General features: G+C 47.1%; 1 protein-coding gene across 1 annotated transcript; it reads left to right on the top strand.

The window, feature by feature from the left end:
• The first annotated feature begins 2,496 nt into the window (after window positions 1-2,496).
• On the top strand, window positions 2,497-8,026 carry LOC124697402 (E3 ubiquitin protein ligase DRIP2-like). The gene is made up of 7 exons (XM_047230001.1): window positions 2,497-2,617; window positions 4,905-5,004; window positions 5,545-5,878; window positions 5,988-6,691; window positions 6,779-6,829; window positions 7,216-7,288; window positions 7,793-8,026. Exons 1-7 carry the CDS (start codon window positions 2,497-2,499, stop codon window positions 8,024-8,026), a joined length of 1,617 nt encoding a protein of 538 aa, XP_047085957.1.
• The last annotated feature ends 12,042 nt before the right edge of the window (window positions 8,027-20,068 follow it).

Below are 20,068 nucleotides of genomic sequence, written 5' to 3'. Positions count from 1 at the left end.
TCTATAAAAATGCATTCTTCCGGACGTTGTTTGATGGACACGGCTAGGAAGGGCCTCTTTTTTGTACAGATTTTTGGTATTTTTTTGTCCGGCGCAACCAATCATTGTGCCGGACGTTTTTTGAGGGACGCGATTGGAGATGCTCTTACTATTTTTATGTTCATCTATGTTGACGACATCATTGTCACTAATTCTTCATTGCAAGCTATTGATGCAGTTCTTGCAGATTTGTGAATGGATTTTGCGCTCAAGGATCTTGGCTCTCTTCGTTATTTTTTTGGCACTGAGGTTCAGTTCCTGATGGTATCTCCTTATCTCAGACACTGTATATTTCATATGTTCTCAAGCGTGTTGGCATGGGGGAGTGTAAGGTTGTTACCACTCCGCTTTCCACATCCGAAAATCTATCCCTTTCAGAAGGATACCCTCTTAATGTTGACGATGCTACTCGCTATCGAAAAATAGTTGGTGCTCTTCGGTATGTTACTTTAACTCGGCCAGATATATCTTTTTGATGTCAACAAGATTTGTTAATTCTTGCATGGACCTACAACTCTACATTGGACAACTGTGAAGCGGATTCTTCGGTATCTAAAGTTTACCATCTCTCTTGGACTGAAGCTTGTTAAATCTGAGTCTACTTTGGTGAGTGCTTTCTCTTATGCGAATTGAGCAGGTTGTTCAGATGACAAGAGGTCTACTGAAGGTTTTGCAATATTTGTTGGTAGTAATGTAGTTCGTGGAGTGCTCGCAGACAAGCCACAACGTCGAGGTACAGTATTGGGTTGAATATAAATCTTTGGCAAATGCTACAGCTGAAGTGATTTGGGTACAAACTTTGTTGACTGAGTTGGGAATATAACTTCCTAAGGCAGTGTCATTGTCATTGTGGTGTGATAATCTTGACACCACATATAATCCAGTATTTCATGCTAGACAAAGCATATAGAAGTGGACTATCATTTTGTTCTAGAAAGAGTTGCTAATAAGCAGTTGGATATAAGGTTCATTTTTATAGGTGATCAAGTTGCTGATGGCTTCACCAAACCTTTGTCAGTTAGATGGATGGAAGCGTTTTATCGCAATCTCAACTTATATAAATTCAGATTGAGGAAGAGAGTAAAATAGCGTGTTTAAGTTGTACCGTGTTGTAGCTGTGTAATCATGCTAGTTAGGGATTCTCCCCATATGTTAACTTTGAGTAGAGATAAAGGAGAATCCCAACCGCACCAATCTCTGTAATCCGAGGGATGTGCTATCTATATTAACATGTAGGTGACCCGAGGCAAAGGGCAAAGTTTAACTCTAGTTTTTATAATGCCGAGCGAAACAAACTTTCCTGCATGTACTTTCCCATGCTACAATTTTCCCAGACAACTTCCTTTTGTCGTGCTAGCGTAGACCCGATAATTATGGGCAAGCCTCGTCATTTGAAGCCGCCACGACCTGAGTATCGTGTTGTACTTATTGCAATAATATTTTAGTGTCATATCTTCAAATACTCCCCCCTTCTACCAAAATGAAAATTTTGAAAACACGAAGCCCACTTCCTTTCCCATCCTTCCCATCTGTATATGCTTTCGTTATTTATTTTCTTGCGAAGTTGTTCATCATCATATTAAATTGGGAGTCTGACTTTCTAATCACGGAGAGCTAGATCTTGCGTGCACTAGACTGCAAAGAGACCTGAAGCGGAGGCACACAACAAGCGAAACGACGTAGTGTGGACTTTCACCTTGGATTGTCTATCTAACATTAATTGCACTGCCTTTTTATTAACTAAGAGTGTCGACGTGCCGAGCAGCGCGAGAAGGGCTAAAGCGGCGCACAACAAACAAAACGAGATAGGTAGGTAGTAAGATCATGACGTGTGCTTTTTTATCGCTTCGACTTAATAAGGAGCGATAATGTCGCTAGCCGACATGTGGCTGCATTCCTTGGCACCGATGGTAGGGGTATAGGTGCTTGTAAACCCAAATCGAGGAGGTATAGAGTGTTCTCAAAAGAAAAGGAGGAGGTATAGAGTTACAACACGAAAGTTATAGGCCCCTCTGCCAGAAGAAAAGGTTAGGAACAACATTGTTATACAAAAAAATATCGGAAACAATAGAAGAATACTGTTCTTGAATACAAATGGTACATACTCGTACTTAGAAAAGTACCCCGGAGCTAAAATTCTGGTGGGCCCCGGTCCTAGGCTATGCGCACCCGGCGCCGCCCACACGCAATCGCCACCTCCCCCACTATTTATACACAGCCAAATATATCAAATAGACTTTGTTGGTACTCCTCGGTCCCCCCAACCCCGTACCTCGCCGGAGCTCCGCCGCCGCCGCCCCTGCCGCCTTCGCCTTCGCCTTCGCCCGCCCGTCAAATGCCCTGCACGCCACGTCTCTGCCTCACGTATTCGTGATTCTCCCCCGCCCCAGGCCAGACGAGGAGGATCCTCCAAGAGAAGGAGGTGGTGGTCGGCGTTGTTGCCGGCGGCGGCGAGAGATGGAGACGGAGAACGGGGTGGTCCGCGTGCGGCGGGATGCGCTCACCGCCCGCTTGACATGCCCTCTCTGCCAGGACCTCTTTCGGGAGGCCTCCGCCTTCGTCGAGTGCCTCCACACTTGTAAGTTCCTTTCTCTCTCTACCCCGCCGGCCGCCGCCTCTCCGGTTTCGGTTCGTCTTGTCTACGCCCCCCACGCGCTGCCGTCCCACGGCCTCCTGCGCCTGCGCCGCTATCGTCGCGTCGCGTCGCGTGGCTTTGGTTTTGGTGTCGGATTCTGCTCTGTTCGGGTGGCCTGGTGATCAGGTCGGTCCTGGAAGAGCGCCGCCGCCGTTCCTCTCCCGCTGGTCGCGTGCGACGTGTGTATGTCCGTGATTCACCGTGCTCTGGGCTCACGCGTTTGCTTTCCTCGTGGCCGTGCCGTCATTCTCGTGGAGGCTCACCGTGCTCTGCCCGGCGCGCGTCTCGTGGTCCGCGTCGGCGGCTGCGATCCCTTCGCTAGGTCGACTCGTGTTCTTGTTGGGGGATCTCTCGGGTTGACTCCGACGGCCATCGATTCTGTCTGCATTGTCGTCTCGTCCCGGAGGCACGCGTTTGCTATCCCGCGCGCACTACTCCGGAGAACTTCCGCGCGGACGCCGCCGAGCGCGCGAGCCGTCTTTTGTTTGCCCAATTGCCCGTGCTCTGGGCTGGGTGCGCTCCGGAGTCGCCATGCCTCCTTCTCTGGAGTTCACAATGCTGCAAAGCTGCAGACTTTCGCCTCTCCGGGTGGTTACCATGTCCCGTCACCGTGCCTGCAGCACATTAGCAGTTTGAGCAGCCGAGAGTTCCTGCCTCGCGCACAGTTTCACTGCAGTGGACGCCAGCGCCATGGATGGGCGTTCGTTCCGAGTTTCCTCATAGTTCAGAAAAAAAAAAGAGACACGAACTTGTACTAATCTGGCAGTTTAGAAGCTCACTGTTCTAGCTCGGTTTGTAGCTTAGGCGATCTACATGACCAGAGTGTGATATCTTCTGCCACCTGCCAAAGGAGCTGCCTTCTCCCAACCTGCTTATTGTTAAAGAACCGGACATTTCTCATTTTCCATAGATTAAGCAGCCCTGCTGGAAAACAAATTGCCCAAGCTTCTGCTGTGATCCCCCTGAATGTTTGTTTGGACAGTTTTGACAAATTGGCTAATCGAGTTGGACTCGTTTGTTGATTTGCAATCCTCCATTTGTCCCATATCCAGTGTGAGTGTTTGCAGTGTAGTGCAATATGGTCGGTTGATTCAGTTGCCTGGCATAGATCACAGCCAGCATAGATGCACCATTTCTTTTTTGGCATATTGTTTTTCGTGTTTAGTCGTCCGCGAAATGCCAGCCAAAGGAAGAACTTGTGTCTGTGAGGCACTGTCTGCGTCCAAACCATTGATGTGGTAGCCATCTGACACCGCGATCACAGAGCAGCTTGTAGTATTTTCCGAGCTTTTGATGCTGGGAGAAAAAGTTGCAAAGCGTTGGCACTTGTTGCAGGATGTTGGGAACTGGGGGTTGTTAAGGCATTCTAGTAGCTTGCGGTGTGTCTGGTAATGGTGGCGGAGAGCTTGTATATGGTGGCATTCTGCGCTGGCTGTGATCAGAAATGTTGTGTCCTCGACACTTCTGGTTAGCAGAATGGGAATTCAGTGGCGTGCTCTCTGCTTCCTTCTAGTTAGTGTTTAGAGAGAGAGTGGTGATCTGTAATTTTGTACTGTGAAAGTATTTCAATTCTCTGTGTTTTGGGTATAGCGTGGAAACCAGGCTTCACATTCTTGAATATAATTTATGTATCTCATGATTTAGAGGCCGGGAGGGTGATCGCTCTATTATGTAAAAGTACATTTCTTGACCGTAAGCCTGGCACTGCTTTGCACCGTAAGTACAGTGATATTGTCGTCTTGGCTAAGCGCTCAATCTTTTATTTGCTTGATGAACTTGTGGGTATCCAGGCGTCCTCCCAAATATTTATTTGCTACCCGTCTCCAACTTTCCAGATACATCCATGCTTGAAGTTTTCTTGCCCGCCATGATACTTTGCTACATGAAAGAACTCCCAATTTTCAGTATAGTGTGGAAATCCGGGCTTCACATTCTTGAATAAAATTTGTGTATCTCATGGTGTAGAGGCCGGGAGGGTGATCGCTCTATTATGTAAATCACATTTCTTGATCGTAAGCCTGGCACTTGTTCTGCATCATAAGTACAGTGATATTATCAGTCTTGGCTGCACGCTCAATATTTGTTTCAAGTATTTTTTTTCCAGACAAATGCGTGCTCAATCTTGATGCAGTCAAGCCTCTCTATTGCATTTTCAGTTCTTTCAAATCTCTGTATCAAACTAGCATGCTTGTTTCTAGAATTCCTCTCGTGACCATCCTTTTGTACGCAGTTTGCCGGGAGTGCATTATGAAGAAAATAGATGATGAAGAGATCGCCTCCTGCCCAGTATGCCACATTGATCTTGGTATCGCTCCTGAAGAGAAACTTAGGTAAGTAATGTTTAATATCAAGGTTTATCCGTATAACATTGTTTTTCCAACTTGTCAATTCTCTTTTCTTTCAGGTTACTGCATTTGAAATGTGTATGTACATTTCAGTAGAGCATCGTACTTACACACAACATTTTCACAGTTACAGCAGACTTACTCATTTTCGACCCTTATCTAACATAAAAATGTACTACTAAACATTGTTTGTCAAGGACAACTGGACAAGAGTCTCTGTACTGTTAAAGTAGCTCTATGCATTTAAATCGAAAATAGTTTCTTGTGGTTATTAGTTGAGAGTTTACTACTACAAATTATACTGTGTAAATCTAAGTTGCAATAGCCCTCAGGGCGCCTCGTGCTAACTGCCTGCTACATTGTTATCTTGTATAATAGCACTGGCTAAAATATGCACTTAATTGTCTTATAAAGTAAAAGTTTAGTGTTCCAGCCATTTATTTGTTTTCATTTTTTTCGTGTGATATCGACTCAAGTACTCAACTATATGCTGCTACCTGACATGATTAATTTCCTTCTTTGAAGGCCTGATCACAATATTCAGAGTATCAGGAACAAGGTGTTTCCACACAAGACAGAAGTTGATGCTTCTAAGGTTCCAAATATTACATCGCCAGCAAAGAGAAAAGAGAGGTCCCTTTCTTCCTTGGTAGTTGAAACCCCGAAGATAGCAACACAGACTAGTCTGACAGGACATAGGACCAAAGCTGTAAGAAGGACAACAACCTCCCATATCACTTCTCTCATTACAAATGGAACCATGAAATTACTAAATAATTCCGAAGGCCGCAATCAGAAGACTGAGAAAACCTCAGCACCACAGTCTAGCAAGATGACAACATCTGCAAATAAAACGCAGGTACTATTCAAGAACTATCAGATATGTGCACATAGTTTTTTTTTTTGCAAGTTTGATACCAATTATCTTAATATTTGTTTATGTTAACTACACATTCTATCCCAAACAGATTAATGCAGATGTTATAGCCTCAAACCAGCCATCTTCTGAAGTTGGAGAGAATCGTGAGACAATTGACAATGAAGAACTTCAGAAACCCTTACACAGTTTGGTAACGGAAAGTGGGAAGAGATCGCTTAGATTAAGTCTTAAAAGAAAGTACGCTGCCGCCAAGGAGGACAAAATGAAAAGCACAAAGGGTGAAATCTCAATAAGGAAAAATGTCGCAGCAGATAAAGTGGCTATTACTGGAATAAGGGTGGGTAAGCACCCAAACAAGTTAAAACTTGTAGACGAAAACAAAGGCAATTCTTCAGAATCTGTATCAACCAATGATAAAAGAACCACAGAGGATAGTCTGAGGAAAATTACAGAAGCAGACTTGCAGGGAAAACCCTTGAACAGTTGTATTGAGGCAAGCAGGAATACATCGCTTGGATCAGGTTCTAAGAGCCATGGCGCTACCGCCAAGGAGGACAAAATTAAGAGCACAAATGGTAAACTCTCCATAAGGAAAGATGACATGGTAGAAAAACTGGCTATTGCTGAACTAAGCCTGAGTGAGCATTCCAATAAAACAACCACGGAGGATAATCTGAGGAAAAGCCCAGAAGCAGACCCACGGCAGGAACCGGTTTGTTCTACAATCACTGGTTCTTCGCATGATGGAGTAACTACCCCAGTCTGGTTTTCACTAGTCTCTTCACCGAGCCAGTAAGATTAGAGTTTATTCAATAGTTATACCTATTCTGATGGACCAAATATTTTATTTCCTCACATCAAAATTTAACTGTGTTGCAGGGTACAAGATAAACTGCTGCCTCAGATACCAAATATGTACTTGAGAATTAAGTGAGTTTCCCTTTAATCTTGCAGTTTCTTTGACTTCTAGAATACTAGAGGCTTCTCAGACTTAGCATCCTCTTATTTGTAGCATATATTTCAGGAAATACTTACCCAGTTTTATATGGATTGTTGTATCTGTTATGTTTTCTACTAGTAGCACCTGTGTATAAGCAAGAGTTTTTTTAAAAAAAAATGTACCAAGGGGAAGTATGTAGAAAAACAGTGTTCTCGGGAATTTTATCAGCAATGGAGAAGATGTTTCATTTGAAAATCCTGTGTTGTTTGTTTAGTCTTCCCTACCAGCAATTCAGTTTTTCCCGATCTAATAACATGTAACTAGATTGCAAGAATTTAATATATTATGTTCAATATGATTTTTCTACTTGTTTCAGAGATAGGAGTATGCAGATCTCCTCCGTCCTGACTTACATTACAAAGAAACTTGAGCTAGCAAGTGATGATAAGGTGAGCTATTTATATGTCCTTGTAATTTCATTTTGACTGCTTTCACTGTCCCCGGCGTTTTCCACTAAAGAAACCACCAGGCTGCATTTGTAGATTTTGATGGTTACATATGATTTATGTGCATCATTTGTTAGTCTTTTGTGGAGGTGCTTGCTTTGAAGTATCAGATCATCTACCAATCCGAATACAGTTACCTGCTAGACTGGAGTTTGCTGCGTTTGGAGATTTGTTTTCAAAATACTGAAGGGGCCACTGTCCCCCACCAATTCCTGATAAAGAAACCACTAGGCTGCATTTGTAGATTTGGATGGTGACATAAGAACTATTTGCATCATTGTTCTGTTGCAAAGCTCCTAAAGGAAACACCACTGAACCATTGCAGCGCAATGATCCATCCTATCATATCTTCCGGTTAGCTTGTGTGCGTGCCGATAAAGTATGTATATACATGCACAATGCTGAATCTGCTCTTTCTTCTGATCCTGTACCTCTCTGCATGTGCAGCTGGAGATCCTATGCAACGAATGGCCAATCTGCCCCTCGACAACGCTACACCGCCTACGCGAACAGTGGTTGAGCCGCAAGCCAAAGCAGGAGGTCCGGGCGGCGGTGGGCGGCCCGGCCAAGGAGTTTGTCATGGAGCTGCGCTACCGCCGGCGGCCGGCGGCCGTATCTCTGTGCTGCATGATGAAGACAAACTCCGTGACAACCTCCCTCCCATGCTACTGCAGCACCTAGGTTGCAGGAGAAGAGAAACATTTTGCTGCTAGCTCCAATAATCGTTTACCAGCCAGTCAGCCTAGTAATAGTTGCATAGATATATTTGACCTTTACAATTTTGTGGGCCGAATGGGCCGTGTAAAGAGCGGTCGAAAGAAAGAGGTTAGGCGTAGCATTAGATTTGTTAGAGGCATCAAAAGAAGATGGAAGATTTATACCTTGGCTCCCAGAATATGCACTTCACATTTCCGACGAGAATTTACAGACCAGCTAAATTTTCTTAAATTGTTTCGTGTGTGTTTATGTGTGCTCTTACGGAGTAATTCTGTTTCTTTCCTGACGTCGTTCGTGCAGGTTTCGCATTATGTTGAATACTGGTATAGCTGAAATCTGAGTGAGATTGCCTGTGCCGTAGATACTTTTTGGTGTAAAATCTTGAATACCCCTCACCTAGACACCTTCTGCGTCCTGGCTACTATAGTGTGGTAAGGCCAGCAGAGCATAATAACCAGGATGCATACAAAGAGAATATCTTAGAATAGATTCTGCCAATAGCTTGTAGAATTATTTTTGTGAAAAAAAGTACATGAAGAATGAGCGCTTTGGTCACGAAGTAGCAACTTATGAAAAGTGGGTTGGTAAGGGTTCTTCCTGGGCATTTCTCGGGCCGGGCTGGGCTTCGGGCTGGCCCGAAAAAAGCCCGACGGGAAATCCTTGGCCCGAGCCCGGCCCGGCCCGACCAACTTTCAGCAAATTTTGGCCCGAGCCTGGCCCGCGGCCCGAAAAAGCCCGATTTTTTCCGGGCTGGCCCGACGGCCCGGCCCGATCTAATGGTAATTTTCTTTTTTCTGTGGCCCGAGCCCGGCCCGATATAATTACGGGCTGAAGAATGATGGCCCGAGCCCGGCCCGATAGAGAGAAAAAGCCTGGCCCGGCCTGGGATTTTCGGACCGGGTCGGGTCGGGCCGTTCGGGCCGGGCTTCCCATGCCCAGGTATAGTAAGGTTCTTTGGTAGGCTTGGCCGATTTGCTGCTCCATGGGGGCAGACTCTGCGGGTATTAGCCCATCTGAAACATGCTCTGAGCTAAAATGTGGACTTTGGACTGCATATATCGACTAGAGATATCGGGGTATCGTTCCCTAGAGGCCAACCTCCCCGAAGGGAAGATGGGCCAGCGACAGCGTGACGCGTGGCCGTGCGTACTCGCGCGGAACTCTCCCGCGCGTACTTGCGTCGTGCTCCGCATGTACTCGCTCCGCGATCGATTAGTAGTTCTGTGCGCGTTGTTAGCACTTCCGATACAACATGCGAGTACAGTTATGTATACCAGACGATTACAGTTGCGTACAACACACGAGTACAGTGGCGCACAGGAGCGAGTACAGTTGTGCAGACGAGCGAGTACAGTCGCATACACGAGCAGGTACAGTCACGCACAACACACGAGTACAGTTGAACACATAGGCGAGTACAAGTACAGTCACGCACACGAGCAGGTACAGAACACACGAGCGAGTACAAGTACAGTCACGCACACGAGCAGGTACAGTCGTGAACACGAGCAAGTACATATACAGAAGTACAGTGGCGGACACGAGCAGGTACAGTCACGTGTAAGTACATGTACAGTCCCACACACGGGCGAGTACAGTTAGCGAGTAAAGGGAAAAATTGCACCAAATACACTAAAAACAGAAGTATTTATCAGTTGAAACACGAGTACAATTAGGTACACACCACAAGTACAATCATAATATTATTGGAAGTACGAAAAAAGTATCTCCAAACCTATCAACATGAGATCTAGTTTTGAAGATCTCGACGCGATGATCTCAAAAGTGAAAACGGTTCGCAATTTAAACTTACGGTTCTCAAGATATTTCATTTTGAAAAAACAAATCTAGAAGAAAAAGGAAAAAAACTGACGCAGCCCAGTCTTCTCTCTCCTCTCCCATCTCCACCGTGTTTTCCCTTGCGACACGTGGCGAGCAGGGAGACCACTTTCCAGGGATTTTCTAGCACCACAACGCGCCACTTATCGCGTGCGGAGCGAGTTGACTTCCCTTCGCGAAGGTCGGCCTTTTTTTAACGATTTCGGAGATATCAACTAGAGAGAAGAGGCCTAGAGCATCTTCACTGGGCCAACCCATATGGCGTCCGTCTGTCGCATGTGTTACTTCTTTGCCCATATGGGGCCCTCGGCATGATCACGGAAATGCCACAGCCCCAAACAATCGAAAAATTAAATAATATAAATATATTGTATTTTTTCGAAATGGGGATCCCGGCCTCTACGTCGAAAGATGCACACAACCTAGTTTTTATTTAAAAATTCTGAGTTCGCCACGGTGTGCACGGTAGGTCTGCTCCTCTTCTCTCACTCGGACTGAGCGTAGCCCACCGACGCCGGAGGATTGGGTTTGAGGGAGGCGCGTATGGCGGCACGCTGGCCGCGATACTCCTCCGGATCGTCGGCGTACGTGTATGTAATGTTGCGCAACCATGGAGTACGCTGGAGGCACCTGCCATTCCGGCTGCGGCCGTACGAGCCGAAGATGCCCGCGTGCGGGCGAGTGCTCCCGGATGGTAGTTTCCACCGCGACTGCTGTTGTGGGTATATCAACAACATGGCCTGGATCCGGCAAGCCCGGGTGGCCCAGTTGTTGTTGATCATGAAGGATGAAGTCCAGCCCAGGAACAAGGAGCGGATTTCAACCGACCTACGAAGGAGGCCGGATCCGTGGAGGCCCATAAAGTATCCGGATCCAGCACGGCCAAAGATGGAAGGCGGATCCTTGACGTACACGGCAAGATACTGTACCGTAGTTAGGCAACTTGTATTCCGGCTAGGACTCTCCATGTAAACTCTAGATCCGTGCGCCTTTATAAGCCGGATCCCGGGAGCCCTAGAGGCACAACCACAACTCATTGTAACAACGCGCAAGCGCCCAGATAATTCCAGACAAGCAGCAGTAGGCCCTGTCTCCGTGCAGGTGTTCCGAAGCTGGGTAACTCGCGTACTACCGTCCCGAGGACACTCCGCCCTATGGCTCCTACTTCTTTTCCCCCTCGTGAGGATCCCTCCTCCGAGGTACCGTCTACTAAGCAACGACAGTTGGCGCCCACCTGGGTCCTGATGCGTCTGGAGGCCGGAACCGGGAGGGTTCCGCCATGGGAAGCTACGACGACACGATCGCTGTGGGGCGTGTTCTTTACGCCGGGAACTTTCCGATCGTCCCTCCGGACGAATTCTGGATTCCGTCTAAGACTAACCCCGTCAAGCTCTCCATCGTCCCAATCAGCGGCATCCACATCTTCATCGGTGAAACCGTCGATTCCGACGGGAACGCTCTGGTAGGTAACGCTGACGCGACCGCCGCCGAGCTGGACGCAGTCGCGAAGATCCGATCTGAGTCGCAGGAGCTTCCTAAGGAAGATTCCGCCTTAGATCTGAAAAAATCAAAAGTCGGGGGGTAATCACCCGCCATGATGTGGTCCATCACGCTCTCGAGGGTCTGGCCACCCCACCATAGCCGCCGACCGGCCTCGTTGTTGTTAACAGGCGGCGGCCCATCCCCCTCGTACGTACCTGGCGAGCTCACTCTCCCACCGGTTGGTGAAGAAGGCGTCCGAAGTCACGTTGTTGTCGGGATCCCCGTAAGGATCCATCCGATGCTCGGGTGCGAACTCGACGTAGTAGTGGAGGCTGATGGTTGCACGCCGAGCCGCGCCTTGTGGGTCGGGAGATACCGGCACGCCTTCGGTGCTCAGCCTCCATCCGGGGGGCACTAGTAGCCCCGCGGGCAGGGGTAGTTGGAGGCGTGTAGCACCTCCGCCTATGCCTCCACGTAGGTTAGAGCTAGAACGGTAGAGAGCAAAGGAGAGTTTAGATGTACATCACGAATGGCGGTTGTTCCTATATCATATAGCGAGAAAAGGAAGCGGTGAAAAAGGACGGAAGGAAAAGGCGGGAACATGATGGTGGCGCGCATTTTCGCCGCCGCGTGGCCGTCGACGGGACGCGGCATTTTCACTACTAGGGCTTGCCCGCCCCGTTTTCTAGTCCGTCTAGCACCTCCGCTAGCCCCCTGTGGGTTCGGTCCGGCTAGGGGGTGCCGGCTAATCGCACCATGCCGGCGCCAACATGATATTTTACAACATGAAAGAACTCCCACCTTTCAGTATAGCGTGGCAACCAAGGCTTCACATTCTTGAATAAAATTTGTTACGCGCTCAATTTTTTTCGAGGACTTTTTTCAAGAAAAATGCACTTTCAATCTTGATGCAATCACACATCTACTCTATTGCATTACTGATACTTGCTAATTACGTCCAATGAAGTTTTGATGTGTCAAGCGCATAAAATTCAGTTCTATCAAGTCTCAAACTAGCATGCTTGTTTCTAGAGTTCCTCTTGTGACCATCATTTTGTACGCAGTTTGTCGGGAGTGTATTATGAAGAAAGTAGATGATGAAGAGATAGACTCCTGCCCAGTATGAAATGTTTATCTTGGTATTGCTCCTGAAGAGAAACTCATGTAAGTTATGGTTAATATCAAGGTTTATCTGTATAACATTGTTTTTTCAACTCGTCAATTCCCTTTTGTTCAAAATGCTACATTTTAAATGCATTTCAGTAGATCATCGCGCTTACACACAACATTTATTCGCAGTTGCATTTGATTTGTTAAGGACATTTATCTATATGCATTTGAATTGCAGAAAAGTGTACTAAACATTTTTTTGTTAAGGACATTTATCTATATGCATTTGAATTGGAAATAGTTTCTTGTGGTTACTAGTTGTAACAGCCATGAGGGCCCCTCGTGCTAACTAACTGCCTGCTATATTGTTATCTTTTCTAATAGCATTGGCTAAAATACGCACGCTTACTTTTCTTGTAAATCAAAAGTTTAGTGTTCCAGCCTGTGGTTGCGCCCTGGGCTACCGTCGGCACAGCATGGACGGTTGGGTCCGCCTGTCAGTTTGTGTGCCGACGGTTGTGGCTGTGCCGACGGTGGCCTTCGGGCTCCACCTAGCTGTGCCGACGACCTCATCTGCGCCAAGGGCGCCAAGGGTGACCGTCGGTCTACCGTGCGTTGTGCCGATGGTGAGCTCCGTCGCCGGTAGCTGGAGGCCTTTGTGCCGACGGCCCCGACATTTGGCCGTCGGCACATCGGCTAGCCGTCGGCACACGCCGTCTCTCCCGTAGTGTTGCGATCTCGACTCAAGTACTCAACTATATGGTTCTACCTGACATGATTAATCTTCTCATCTTTGAAGGCCTTATAAAAATCTTCAGAGTGTCAGGAATAAGGTATTTCCACTTAAGCTTCTGCTTCTAAGGATCCAACTATTACATCGCCAGCAAAGAGAAAAGAGAGGTCCCTTTCTTCCTTGGTAGTTGAAACCCCGAAGATAGCAACACAGATTACTCTAACAGGACAGAGGACCAAAGCTGCAAGAAGGAGAACCACCTCCCATCTCTCTTCTATCATTAATAATGGAACCATGAAATTATTAAATAATTGTGAAGACCGTGATCAGAAGACTGAGAAAACCTCAGCACCACAGTCTGACGACAACATCTGCAAATAAAACACATGTACTATTAAAGAACTATCAGATATGTGCTCAACAGCACACAATTTCGTGCACAAGTGTGATGCCCATTATCTTGTAACATCTGTTTATTCTAACTACACATTCCATCCCAAACAGATTAATGCAGATATAGTAGCCTCAAACCAGCCATCTTCTGAAGATAGAGTGAATCGCGAGACTGTTGACCATGAAGAGCTTCTGAAACCCAGAACTAAGAGCGCAAATGGTAAACTCTCCACACAATAACTGGCTATTGCTGGATTAAATCTGACACTAGTGGAAAAACGCTTATCAATACCGGTTCCAGAGGGCCATTTGCATCGGTTTAGCAACCGGTATAAAATATCCGGTGCAAAAGGCCCCCCCCCCCCCTTTCCTACCGGTTCCTTACGAACCGGTATAGATGGGCCTCCACGTGGGCGCCCAGGAGAGCGCACGTCGATGGACCTTTCGTACCGGTTTGTACTACAAACCGGTGGCAAAGGTAGGCTGCCGCGGCAGGAAAAATTCAAGAATCTATGCCGCGGCAGAGAATTCAGGGTTTAGGGTTTCTGCAGGGGTTTAGGGGTATCGGAGCGTTTCATATCGCGTCGATGCACCGGAAATGCGTTTGGGTTTACGTAGTACATGAAGATCAAGGTGATGCATATAAAGTTGGTGCATATAATATAACACACATGTAATTGCATAAGTAGTACTCTCCGATGCAAATCAAGTCGATGCACCATAGTACAAGCATGAAGATCGATCTATTACACACATGTACCATAGTGGTACACTCCGAGTCAAACTATATATACACACAAAGCAATCGAGGAGCTGGAGAAGATCTTTATGCATAGTGGTACTCTCCGGATGGTGGTATGACTTCCCGAAGAAAAAATCCCGCCAATTCATCGCCGATTGCTTTGAAGCGCTCCTCGATTCCGATCTTCTCCCGCTTTCTTCTCAACTGTAAAAGAATAAGATGAATACATGAGCTATGTGTGTTATATCAAATCACAAATCAAACAATTATTACTGAAACTCAGCACAACTTATGGTAAGAAAATAAATTTGTGAATATTATTTTCGTACCTCTCTATTTCTTTCATTATTCGCTCTCTCGTCGACAATTCTGTGGATGTACTCGCAAACGTAGTATCCACATAGATTAGTCCCCGGTGGTTGTTTTGCGCATTTCTGTACAAGAATATAATTCAGTCAAACAATAATGAAGTATGATAAAGGTGTGTGGACCTAGGTAGTACTACTTACTTTGTTCGCACGCCATATCGGCTTCGGTTTCCAATCATGGGACTGATCTTCCTTGATGAAAGTTTCCCATACGCTGCCCGACAAAAGAAAATGCACAAAAGAGTTATCAATCGGTTGATATCGGGAAACTAACAAAAAAACCGATAAGAATTTGAATTACCTTTTGAGCATAAGAAAACAAGACTTGTATTGTATAGGCTCTTTGGTTAGTGAGTCAAAGACTTCAACTTCTCCTTCGTACATTTTAATGACGATAAGAATAAAGTGAAACCTGCGCACGTTTAAATATGTAGTGTCATATATATAAGTGAGCAAAATAGAATGTGTTATAAGAGAGTAACACTCACTCGGAAGTTGTAAGGCCAAAGTATTGTCTTTTTGTCACGTTGTCGCTTCAAAAACCTTAGCAAAGTCTCCGGTGTATCCCTGTTATAGAGGGGTTCTTCTATGGTCTTGACATGCATTGTGTCCGGGTCAATGAACCCAATGTCCTTGATTTCATCCCTTTTGCATTCGAGCATCTTCAATCTGCATAACATAGCGCACAAAAGATTATAATTTGCGGATAATCAAGGAGCTGAGCTAAAGACTTCTCAAATTATATAAATAAATCACTTACGGACAATAGCAACCGACGATAGATTTGTCGAGGGCCCGAAGATTGTATAACCGGAAAAGCTCGCGAAGTCAACGCTCACGAGTATTCTTGGAAGTAGTGCTCTTCCTTAACTCGCACCATGATAGTCTCCATCCCTCCCTTTGCGGCAACACCGTACCACGTATGCAAGTTATGCATACTTGTTGGTAGCTTGCTGAGATTCTCGACCAAATCTTTCCCTTGAACATATTGATATACTACCTTAGCCATGGCGTAATCGGTTGAGATTTGTCGAGAACTTTGAACGGCCTTCTCGTCAAACACCTTTAGAGGGGGACCGATTTAACGGGTTGTTCTCCGAGCTGGTAGACTTGGTGTATCCCTTTTATCTCCCTGATACCCGAGCTGGTAGTGGGGTTTTTCGCCTCCATCATTTGGTCGTACGACCTTTCAATAGAACGCCTATAGTCAGATGGCGGCGATGGTTCAGGGTTATACAGATTCTCGACTGTACGACGAACCTTCACCGGATCTAGTGTCTTCTCAAAAGGTATCTCTGGCTCTTTCTTAGCAAAAAAGGCCCTCGACTGGGACTCAACGGCTTCCTGGTTTTCCTCGGGAGTTTTTTGCCAAGGTAACTTCTCAATAGGCGGCAGTGGTTTCTCCTTTCTAGATCTCTTCTTAGGCGGCGTACCATTCCGCTTACCGGCGCCTGTCTTACGCGGAGGATCTCGAGGTGGTGGACTCACGCCGGGGTCCCTCTCGTGTAGGTATGGACTTTGCTCGCTCATGTGGACTGCTAGGAGGAGGAGTCGAAGGCCTTTGATGCTCATGTGGACTGCTATGAGGAGTCGGTGGCCTTTGCAGAAGGACGATGTGTTTCTTGGGCCATAGAGCGAAACCGTGCTTGACATCGGCAAGTGTCCTCTCATCGTCACCTCTAGGAATATCAAGCTCCACTGATTCAAAAGCCGGAACAACTTCATCTACCCCGACACGAACACAGCCAGGTGGAATGGGCATATGGTGGTGCGTTGCTCCTTCTTCACTTGGGTAAACATAACCGACCGCCACCTTACCAGACGCGGTTCTGAATAACATATAGAGCTCGCAATCTGTCTTCTCCGTGACATAATCCACGGGGTAGCTTCCTCCACATCCGTCAAGATGCGTGGAACCCACACCTGCTTCTTCGCCGAGATGGGGCGGCATCGGCTTGAGGATCCTGTAGGAACATCGGCTCGGTCGGGTGGCCTCCGATTTTTCTCAAGCGCCTCCACCCTAGTTAACAATTCCGTTACAATGTCGGCGTCCTTCTTCTTCTTCCGCGAACGGCTTCTATAAGTGTCGGCGGACTGCGGGAACGCTTCCTTCATGGTGAGACCTCGGGCGAGCTCGTACCCGTCCAACGTGTTCGGGATTCCCCGGAGCGAGTGTCGGCTCGTCATTCTCTCTATCGGGAATGTAATCTCCCTTTCGAACTCTGTTCAATTGCAGCTACAAGCTTCGGTACGATTTGCTCAATCTTTTCCTTCCATTTTCCCTTCGCAACGATCAGCCCCGTCTTTGGGTCCAACCCTGCCCCATGCGCGAACAACCGGAACTTGGACCGTTCGGGCCGGTCCCATGTCCGTGGAGTGATTCCTGCAGCCATCAGTTCATTTTCATACGCTATCCACCTCGGAATGGCAGTCTTGTAGCCACCTGACCCCATATGATGCCAAATTATCTTCTTTGCAGCATTTTTCTTATTTGTGACCGATCGAGACACAAAAGTAGACGATTGCTTATACCTCTTAAATTCTTGCCAATGATCCTTTATCTTCACTAGATTATCATCGAATACTGGATCTTCATTCTTATATTTGTCCCATAAATTTTTCTTCCAAGTCTGGAATTGTATGGCCATCTTCTTGAGAGTACATTCCTTGACTTTATTCTTCTGGCCTTCCGTCATGTCTTCCGGTAGGCTGAAGCGTGTCAGCGAGAGTTTCCCAAAGAAACTTTTTCATCGCGTCGTTGACATAACTAGCTTCATTGTCCGCTTTCTTCGGCTTATGCCACTCTCGAATGCTGATCGGTACATGGTCCCTAACAAGAACTCCAGCTTGACTTGTAAATTTGGTGCAGTGATCTTTGGGATGCACCGGTTCACCATTATCCTTAAATGCCGTGAGGGCTAACCTACCCTCGCCCTTTAGAACTCGCGTCGGGCCTCGTTTTGTTTTAACGGACTTGCTCGATGTTCCAGAAGGCTAATAGAAAAATTATTCGTTAATAAGTGAAATACAAATAAATGAATGCATCTAGTGATATGAACATAGACTTGATACATAAATATACACCTCGGCGGAGTTTGTTATGGAAACTTCGTTGTCTCTTCTAACTTGTTCGGACTCAAGTCCCTCGCCGAAATCATTCGGAAAGTCGGCAAAATCTGTTTCATCTCCATCAGCCCCACGGGCACTCTCATATATCAATTTCTGCACCGCTTCTTCCCCCTCCTCATCTCGGACGAAGGTGCCGTCCGCCATAGCTCAATGTCACTACAAAATTAAGAAAGCAATTATATTTCATTCATCTTGTCAATGATGCATGAGAATGCATGAGAATGAGAATGCACGAGAATGCCAATGATGCCAATAATTTAGATTTGAAATTTTAAATATAAATTATCTGATTGTTTGTAATTTTCTACATAAGATAGAGAGAATGACGAGCATAGTTTGTTATAAATTATCTGATTGTTTGTTATAGTCTCAATAATGTCATAGTTTGTTAATTATTTCATGCATAATATAACAAGATGTACTGAATTTTCAAAAAGAGCATGATCCCTTCTTCTCCGCCCCAACTACCGCGCCATCGCCATCGCCGCGCCGAACCGAGGAGCAGGACGAGAGGGAGAGGGGAGCCGAGAGGGCGCGCGCGTCGCAGCGGCGGGCTAGGGAGCGAGGCGGCTCGATGGGGGCTGCTACTCCGCCTACGCCTCCTCGCGGAAGCTGCACGGCCGCCTCGGCAACCTCTCCTTCGTCCTCCCCGTCACCGAACAAGACCCCAACCCGCGGAGCTTGTAGTCTTGGCTCTCTCTCTCTCGCTCAGTTCACGAGGAAGACGAAGACAAGAGTTTTTTTGCGCCGTGTAAACGTGCCCGGCTTTTGTGTTTCTCTTCCTTTTATTCTCGGTTACAAAGCAAACGTGGGAGATCCACGATCCGCTACTCTCGCGCCATCCCACGAGAAGATCATGGCTCCCATCTGACTCGTTCCTGGATCGTTACAAGCAACGTCCAGGACGCTAAAATCCTAACCGAAACAAACGGGAAAACTGCAAAGTGTTAACTGACGAAACTGAATAAAACTAACACCTAGCACTACCATGACAGGGTTTATGCCAACAGAGCTGGTGGCCAAGACGACGGCCGCGGAGTTCGCGCGCCGGTACGTGCTGGGCAAGGAGCTGGGCCGCGGCGAGTTCGGGGTCACGCGCCGCTGCCGGGACGCCGCCACGGGCGAGTCGCTCGCGTGCAAGACCATCCGGAGGCACCGCCGCGGGGGCCGCGGACGCGGGGCGCAGCGCAAGACCGCGGGCGGCGCACGCGGCGGACGTGCGGAGGGAGGTGGCCATCATGCGGCGCATGTCGTCCCGCGGCGGGGCCGCCGTCGTGCGGCTGCGCGAGGCCCGCGAGGACCCCGACGGCGCCGTGCACCTGCGAGGGCGGCGAGCGCGTCCCCGGCAGCAGGTGCATTTCGTCGAGCACCATGCGTGCACCTACCGGTGGTGTGCGGCGGTGTGTCGCGCGGATGGCGACGGCCTCCAGCAGGGGAACGGCAGCGTGGCGCGCAGCGGCGGCGGCCACGGTCTCGCGCGGTGGCGGCGCATCGGCGGTGGGCAACGGCGCCGAAGAAGAAGGGGAGGGAGGCGACGGGGGCGGCGCACACATACCTGCAGAGGCGCGCGCGGAGAGGAGCGGGCGGCGGCCGACGGCGACGGCGAGGCTGCAACGACGACGGCGAGGCTGCGACGTCGACGGCGAGGAGCGCGCGGGGTCCCTGTGCGTGGACGACGGCGACGGCGAGGAGCGGCGCGGGTCTCTGTGCGTCTGAAACTTAACTGGATTTGGAGATTGCCCGCGCGGCTAAGGGAAAATGGAGGCGAACCCCCTTTGGCACCGGTTGGTGCCACCAACCGGTACGAAAGGTTTTTTTTTGTTTTTCTTTTTTCTTTTTCTGTTTCCTTTTCTTTTGCTGTTTCTTTTTCTTTTCTTTTTCTTTTCTGTTTATTTTTTCTTCTCTGTTTCTTTTCTTTTCTTTTCTACTTATTTCTATTTATTATTTTCTTTTCTTTTCTATTTATATTTTCTATTGTTTTTATTTTTTATTTTCTTTTCTATTTATTATTTTCTATTGCTTTTCTTTTTCTTTTCTTTTCTATTTATTTTCTGTTTATTTTTTCGTCTCTGTTTCTTTTCTTTTCTTTTCTATTTATTTTCTATTTATTATTTTATTTTCTTTTCTTTTCTTTTCTATTTATATTTTCTATTGCTTTTATTTTTTCTTTTCTTTTCTATTTATATTTTCTATTGCTTTTATTTTTTCTT

This window comes from Lolium rigidum, chromosome 3, assembly GCF_022539505.1.
Source record: "Lolium rigidum isolate FL_2022 chromosome 3, APGP_CSIRO_Lrig_0.1, whole genome shotgun sequence".
NCBI lineage: Eukaryota > Viridiplantae > Streptophyta > Magnoliopsida > Poales > Poaceae > Lolium > Lolium rigidum.
Note: the sequence above shows the minus strand (reverse complement) of the source record. Positions and strands in the feature narration are given on the sequence as shown.

Excerpts from the sequence above, each read along its gene's own strand:
- LOC124697402 (XM_047230001.1), top strand. The coding sequence starts at position 2,497 with ATGGAGACGGAGAACGGGGTGGTCCGCGTGCGGCGGGATGCGCTCACC. Across the intron at positions 6,692-6,778 it reads CTAGTCTCTTCACCGAGCCA|GGTACAAGATAAACTGCTGC; the intron begins GTAAGATTAGAG and ends ACTGTGTTGCAG. Across the intron at positions 6,830-7,215 it reads AATATGTACTTGAGAATTAA|AGATAGGAGTATGCAGATCT; the intron begins GTGAGTTTCCCT and ends TACTTGTTTCAG.